The 8,325-nt window shown below is 36.9% G+C and overlaps 1 protein-coding gene across 1 annotated transcript; it reads right to left on the reverse strand.

The window, feature by feature from the left end:
• Positions 1–1,106: 1,106 nt before the first annotated feature.
• Positions 1,107–7,216, reverse strand: LOC133740507 (rust resistance kinase Lr10-like). The gene is made up of 2 exons (XM_062168462.1): positions 6,322–7,216; positions 1,107–2,387 (listed from the first exon to the last, which is right to left on the reverse strand). Exons 1-2 carry the CDS (start codon positions 7,157–7,159, stop codon positions 1,282–1,284), a joined length of 1,944 nt encoding a protein of 647 aa, XP_062024446.1. The 5' UTR covers positions 7,160–7,216; the 3' UTR covers positions 1,107–1,281.
• Positions 7,217–8,325: the final 1,109 nt, after the last annotated feature.

Consider the following 8,325-nt stretch of genomic DNA (forward strand, 5'->3'; position numbering starts at 1 on the left):
AACAAACAATTCGCCGACCATCCGGAGGTCTACCTTGGCCGGGGAGTGGGGGACTCCCTGGGGGGCCTAGCAGGGGCCCACCCGAAAAGGTATAAAGCGTTTGCTCACTAAATCCATGGTTGACAACGCACTGACGCTAATTATGCTCTTGCAAGTCTAGCGGAAGAAAACGCTTCAAACCACCGAACAACTCCCCAACCAAGATTGCCCTCCTTGACTGGGGACTTGGGGGACTTGTACATACATGTACATTTGCAAGCATAATTAGCTATAATGGGCCACACTCATTGTACCGCTAAAGGTACTAATTCCAACCAAAGGAATGACATACAGGTACACTGTCAGGCGGGCTACGACCTCAGCGTCAGATCACCCCCAGATCACCGCCGACGTGCCGCCACGCGCCGTGCAAAAATGGCATCAGTAGCTCCCAGAGCTGGGAACTGAAACACTTCAGTCCCACATCGAAAACAAAGAGAAGAACCTCCTCTTCCTCACCTATAAAAGGTTCTCTCCGCTCTCCTCATTAATTACGCATTCAATACTTACCTACTGTTACTTTGTCAATATAAATACATTGACTAACTTAGGCATCGGAGAGTCGAAGACCGCCCAGCGCGGTCTCCCTCTGACGCCCTTTGTATTTTACTTGACAGGTAGCGGAAGCTTTGAGAGCGTTACAAGTATCGATCCACCCACCTGATCAGCGTTAACAAAGGTTTGGCTACCGCCGAACTTTTAGACATTAACATACTGCCAAGTAGTGTTCAAAGAATCTTCATAAGCTATACTAGCTAATCTGTGAGCAGCCCAATTGATTGTTCTTGGAGCATAAGCAATCTGCAGCCCCGGAATAGTCTTCAAACTCTCTTGGATATCAAAAACTAAGTTTCTGTGTGCAAAAAGATCTATTTTATTGGCTGAAATTGCTTGTACAGCTACCATACAATCACTCTCCACATCAACATTTGTAATATGTGTTCTTTGGAGCATGTCAACTCCATGCTTGATAGCTAATAGCTCCACCTGTTTTGCTGAAGCTACATGACTCATGTGTTTTGAGAAACCAGCAATAAACTTACCATTGACATCTCGTTGTTCTTGGTTGTTTGCGATCGATTTATAGGAAGTCTACATATTTACTTCTATAATAACAATCAAATTTCAAAAAATTATGTTACAAAATATGGTTGTACGTCACTGATTATATTAACAACATTACACTTTTATATTGAAGACATGAATACAAACATTACTGAAAATATTTATACTGAATTGTATTTAGTTAACTTGATGTTGTTGTAGGGGTTCTGTTTGAGTTGTCGAAGGGAATGGATTTGGTGGCATTGTCAAACTTTCGGAGACTCCTTCTAGCATTCTAACAACTGCTTTCATGGAAGGGCGATTCACCGGGTACCACTGGATGCACCAAAGTGCAACAGTTAGTAAATTCTTAGCAATTTGTGCATCTTCCTCGGTAGATACCTCCAATTCCAAAATTTCACCTTGAACTAAACGATAATAAATCCACTCAGGAAAAAACACCTCGACATCACCAGCGGTATCAGCAGGTTTCTTCCTAGCTCCAACCATTTCAAGCAATAGAATCCCAAAACTATATACATCTGATTTGTGGGACACATTTTTAAAGTTCCTTGATTGCAGCTCGGGTGCAATGTAGCCCTCAGTACCTCTAGTAGCAGTCATGGATATGACGCTTTGTTCCTTGGAACAGAGTTTTGCCAGACCAAAATCAGAAATTGGATTGAAATCATTGTCCAACAAGATATTGTGAGGCTTGATATCAAGGTGGAGGATCATCTGGTCACACCCTTGGTGTAGATAGTCAATTCCCTTCGCTATGCCAGTCATAATATGGTGAAGTGTCTTCCAATCAAATGAATTATCATTATTTTCATTTGTGATGAACCTCTCCAGAGAGCTATTTGGCATGAGCTCATAAATAATAGCACGCTTGCCTCCTTCTGCAGAAAACCCGAGTAGGCGAACTACGTTAATGTGGTGAATTCTGCCAATGGTACCCACTTCATTAACAAAATCTTCTCCATCTCCTTTAGAATCCTTGAGAACTTTTATGGCCACGGGAGCTCCATTCGGAAGCTTTCCACTGAAAACCCTCCCAAAAGCTCCTTCACCTAACTTTTTCTTGAAACTTCTTGTCATCTTCTTTATGTCGGCATAGGAGTACCTTGTTGGTACATGCAGTTTATGATCAGTTAGGAACCTTTCTATCTTAATTTGATTCTCCTTTTCCTCTATCCTATTTGATTGTTTTACACAGTAGAAGATGGCTACCCCTTTCATCAGTAAGAGAACAGTGCAAGCTATGCTCACTCCCACGACAATAAACGTGGTCGATCCATGACCTGAATTAATTAGGGGAAAACAGAGTAAATTAAGGAAAACAGTGCAAGCTATGCTTCACTTAAAGTACATCCTCTCTAATTTTTTTTTGATGATTTCATCTATGTCCCTCATCATTAATAAATAAATAAAAATAAAAACAAAGAAGAACCCACTAAAATATAATAAGAAATAAATGTTTTATATATCAAAATACCCCTTCCCACTCTTGATGGGGCTCAAACACATGTATGACCTCCTAAATGAGAAGTCATTGTCTTACCATCAAATACACGCACCCAAATATTTTCTAATTAGTTAAAGTTTCTTCTCATTTTCATGATACAATCTACTTCTCTTCAAAATCATATATAAACGTCAATGACAGATGAAATAATTGTAGTGCGAATGAAGAATTAGCATGCAGCCAAATTGAGTGAAACATATTGAAGAGGTATTTAAACCATTAAATATAGGGAGCTTCTATTCATACCTCCAAAATTGGCATTTGGACCTCTTTCTTTTTTCAAGTGATAGTTGACTTTGTCAACTCATGTCAAATTACCAATAAAGACACAAAAGAGAAAAAAAACAAGTTTTTTTCCCTTTTAGAGGTATGAAATCAACAAATATTCATCCTCATGCCATTTTTTCCCTTTTGTTTTTGTTATAATCTTCATCCTTACCAAGCAGTGGAGAAATCAACAGACCAGTTCCTTACTTTACAGTTCCTCGAGTCAATTTCGGATATGCAATATTCTCTAATCAAAACACCAACAGACCACTTTCGCTTAAAATCATACTCATCCATTGGAGCGTACTGTTTGAGCTAATATATGAAACGAGGGAATCTTAGGAAGTTGAAAAAATGAACTGCTCTTAGCCTCTAAAGATGCGTATGCCTACAAAATACAACAATAAGCAGGGGGGGGAGAGCTATCAATTGAAAGATTTATTTTTTTTCAGCTTAGTTATATCAAGAGTAAAATAATATTGTGAAACGTTCAAAAATTGATGGAGGTCTAACTACCGATTTTGGAGGTATATGAATAGAACACTCTAAAAAAAAGTTTTTATTGATATTATTGGATGATGGGTATTATGGGAAAATTAGGGAGGTGTAGATAGCATATTGGTTATTTGTAAGAGTAAGTTGGAGGTCTAAATACCAATTTTGGAGGTATGAATAGAAGCTCCCTTCATTCAAAACGGAGAGAAACAAAGAATGATTGTACAAAATCGAGACTAGTCATATACGCAATTACGCATCCCCAGCAATAGTCATATAAGTTGTGCTGGGTCAACTTCTATCATAATGTAAGACAGAGACTAGTAATCAATGAAGAAAGAACCATTTTCCAAATTTTGTCAATCAAGTCAACCAATTTTCAGAGACTTGCTTTGGAATGGACTGAAGCAATTCCGTTGCTGTTTCCACGATTATACATACGTAGCTTCCAAAATCCTTTTGCTTTAACCATATAGACTTCAGAGCTATCAATTGAAAGATTTTTTTTTTTTTTTTCAGCTTAGTTATATCAAGAGTAAAATAATATTGTGAAACGTTCAAAAATTGATGGAGGTCTAACTACCGATTTTGGAGATATATGAATAGAACACTCTAAAAAAAAGTTTTTATTGATATTATTGGATGATGGGTATTATGGAAAAATTAGGGAGGTGTAGATAGCATATTGGTTATTTGTAAAAGTAAGTTGGAGGTCTATTAAGTGAGGAGGTCTAAATACCAATTTTGGAGGTATGAATAGAACCTCCCTTAAATATATATTGGATACATCACTTGGTTTGCAAAAAAACCACCTTGACTCATTTTTTTACCGATATTGACTATGATTATATGGGTCATGAAGGCTTCATGATAACATGTGTTGAATTTTTTACTATCTTAAAGGCATCAAGTTTTTCAACTTAAAGATCAATAAATTAAGGTAAGAAAATTAAGCTATTTAATCTTCTAGCCATTTACTATTTTTTTTTTATTATTCTAAAAGGCAATTTTTCCCCATCACACCCCATCTCATGATGCTAGTGAGATTTGAACCTGTGACTTCAACGTTGTCGGTTATTTCAAATAACTAACAGGTCACCGCTCACCGACATTAATTATCAATTAATTCCATAATAAATCAAAATTTATATTTTAAAGAATGTATTAAATAAAAGTTTCTAACACATAGAAGTCTTTTTTTTTCTTTTCATTTTTTCTCATTTATTTATTTAATGAAGAAGAGGAGACTATAGCTCACGTTGTGCGCGATTGTAGTTTTGCAAGTGATCTTTTTAGGATGGCTCCATCCCTCCAATCGGTGTTTGAGGCTCCTCCATGCTCAGTGCTTGATTGGCTCTACTTTTGTTAATCTTCTCTTTCATGTGGTGATTTTTCCCTACTGCTAATATTGATTTGGGGTATATGGAAGGAACGCAACCAAAGAGTCTAGTCAGGTAAGATTCATTCTGTTGCTCAAGTGTACTTCCAAGCTGTATCCTTATTTCATTCGTTCAAAGCTACGAGAGCTAAACAAACTATCAAGGCTAGCCGCCGGGTTAAACCTTGGTGCCCTCCACCCGTTGGTTGGCTTAAGGCTAACTTGGATGGGGCTTATGATGCAAACACACATAGAGGTGGGGTTGGAGTGGTAGTACGTGATGAAACAGGTGTGGTCGTGGCTGGAGCCTGTTACAGATTTGATCATATAATGTCTCCAATTATGGTAGAAGCCTTCGCTGGCCGCCTTGCATGTAAACTAGCAGAGGACAATCACTTAACACCTATAATGTTCGAATCAGATTGTTTGTGTTTGGTGCAAGCAATACAAGCTGAAGGGGAGGATACCTCAGAGCTAGGTAGAGTTGTTGACGACATCTCTTCATCATTAACCTCCTTGGCAGGTTCTTTTTTTACACATGTTTATAGAGAATCAAATAGGATTGCTCATAATCTTGCTACACATGCCTTAGTTTCTGGGCTACAAGTTTTATGGAGTGGGAGTGTCCCTCCGGTTCTTGATGGGCTCTTTGCTATCTCTTGTAACAACTAGTTCTTCTAATAAAAGGTTGTCCTCGTTTAGTTTCAAAAAAAAAGATTTGATTAAAACATGAGACAAAATGTAAGGGACGTGCATTAATAAGTAATTGAGAGGATGGATATAAAATTTCTCTTAATTTACTACTAGCCCCGAGCACATATCAATTGGCTATTGGCTTTAACAAATAAATAAGATAAAATAAAATAACTCAAAACCATGTTTATTTATGGTGTTCCCACCTCATATATTTGAGGGAATTTATGGTGTTTCCACCTCGTATATTTGAGGGAACTTCTTCATATATTGTTGAAGATGTTGTATTTTTTTAATTAATTTACTGTTGTATCTTGATTATTAATTTTTATTATTAAATAGCTTATTATTATGTGAGGATATTAATGACATTTTAAAAATTTAACCACGCATGTTATGAGAAATTGACTTAATATATAAGATATAAGATTTTGGCATTTTGCTATTGCAATTTCAAAAAGCAATCTTTTTTGTCTAGTACCATTTGATCTAGAGGCATAAGTCACTTATTTATAAGTGGGAGGTTATGAGTTTGATTTGCAATAAAGTAGTTGTTGTATATGATTAAAAAAATTAAAAAAACAACCATTATTAGGCCGATCTTTCATAATCCCTCTATAAAGAGTTAAGAGAATTAATGACAAATTTCAGTTACTCGGAAGTCAATATTTTTACATCAAACGAAAAAGTCTTACTCATGTAAAAGACAATTTTTGAATGAATGTAAGGGGTAAGTGAATTTTAGAGCTAAAAATAAATGACAGTTTTTTAATTATTATAATTTTGACTTTTAAAATTAATACACGCGGTTAAAATCTCTGTCTCTTACATCCATGATTAAGAAGAAAAGCTGTTTCGTAGATCTGTACGTACATACCTTTATTCTTGTGTGTGGGAATGATAGGATGGCACTCCATTTGATTGGTGCTGTTATTGACTTTGCACCTTCCTCGACCTGGACACTTCCGGCATGCTGGGAACTCCCAATTGTATGGGAACTCCCAAGCGTCCCATAGAAGCAATAAAACGTTGTTGAGTTCACAGTGGTACATACTGCCATTCACATTTCGTAGTGGAAAATTGATTTCTCTTACCAGCATGCGGCAAGCTGGCACTGGCAATTGGGACATCGAACTTGAGGGCGCTACGGCCAGAACTTGATGCCCAGGGACACTTAGACATCTGATCGGCAAGAAGTTTCTATCAATACTCCATGTGCTAAAATTTTGTTCTGTAGAACAGTTTAATAATGTCAACTTTCTTAGTTGGGTGAAGAACGTCGGAGATGGAAACCGTTGTACAAAGGCACAATCGGTATAACTATCAGGTTGGAAAAGCGAGGAGCTGGGGATAGTAAAATTCATTAGGCGTCTGGGAAGGCAGCCGTCAAAGTCGTAAATGAAAAATTGTTGCCTTACGTAATCAATTGTTTTGATGGGAAACAGTCCTGATGACGAGGAGAGCTTTATCATGGTCATATTGTTGAAGCTGCTGCTGCAAGATACCTCAAAGTGCGGATGGCCGCAGTGACGGGGATCGTGCTTAAGGCGGAATGGAAATTGGATCAGGGGACCATCATCTCTACACTTCGAAACCGGGCAGTCTAGATGATCCGCTGCTGCTGCTTCAGTAATGTTTTGAAAGAGAAGTATAAGTAACAAGAACAGAGGCATTAGCAGTAGCATGATATCCATCGATCTTAATTGATCTATCATCTATGTACTCTTCATGGAATAAATTCGATCCATCTATCTGTATACCTAACGATCGAGCTTATAGTCTGCTTTTTAAATTTAGTCAACGGTACATATATTCGTAAAATATTTTACTCGATCTTGATTTGGTCAGAAATATGGTGGATCAGCGCATATGATCATCAATGACGTTTCACTCTTCAATAATGTGGCCCGATAATAGTGTCTTATTTCGGTGCAATTTCCTAGAGAGATGGATGTCGCCAATGACCAACCAAAAACTTCACTTGAAGCGTTTGATCTTCTACCTCTTACGTATACTGTATACATACCTTTTTTACGTACATATTCTCAGTATAACCCCATACCCAAAACACTTCCTATTTTGCCCAACCAGACCAATAAATTTGTATTGTGCCAACTTACACAAATTTCTTAGGAAAATACCTAAAATGATATTCTTTTTATATCCTATGCTGACTTATAGTTTAAAATTTTACCTTTTCTTAGAAAAATATGTTCCTTAAACTTTGAGGAAAAAAAAAACGAGACTAGCTTTCAACATGCCAAAACTTTTCACCTAACGGCTTCCTGCCTAACGATTACTTAAAACAGGCAGAATCACTGCTGTTTGTTTGTAAACCAAGCAAAGAAAAAGTTTTCATTTGAAACAGAAAATCTAAACTTTATGGTTTTATGGGATAAGGGCAGAAGACAGAATAATATTAACATGAAATTTTGACGAAGTGGATGAGCAATATGGAATTATTTATTTAGACACAATTACAAGCTAAGAACTCAGAACCTCATTCTCAGGTAAACAGAGCTGTTTATCTATCTATGGGTAAAATTACAAGTACTTACTTGAAATGAAAGCACACCACTCCACACCAAGGTTGGAGGATAGTGATTTGGTAACTGGGCTGTAGCCCATGCACTTTTTTCACTTCTTACTAATTATATAGGCTTAGTTATCCAAAATCTAACATCCCTATATGTCCTAGCCCATGCAGTCGATCATCTCATGTCATAAGTAAAAGAGAAGTCAAATAGTCTCCTAACCAAAAGAAAAGTCTAAAACTTGATTATTTGATCAAGTCATACATTGCAACCATTAAAAACTAAAAACTAAATCTCTATTAAAACAAGATCTCGTAAAAAGTAAAGATTATATTGCATCAACCTGA

Source organism: Rosa rugosa, chromosome 3 (assembly GCF_958449725.1).
Source record: "Rosa rugosa chromosome 3, drRosRugo1.1, whole genome shotgun sequence".
Taxonomy (NCBI): domain Eukaryota; kingdom Viridiplantae; phylum Streptophyta; class Magnoliopsida; order Rosales; family Rosaceae; genus Rosa; species Rosa rugosa.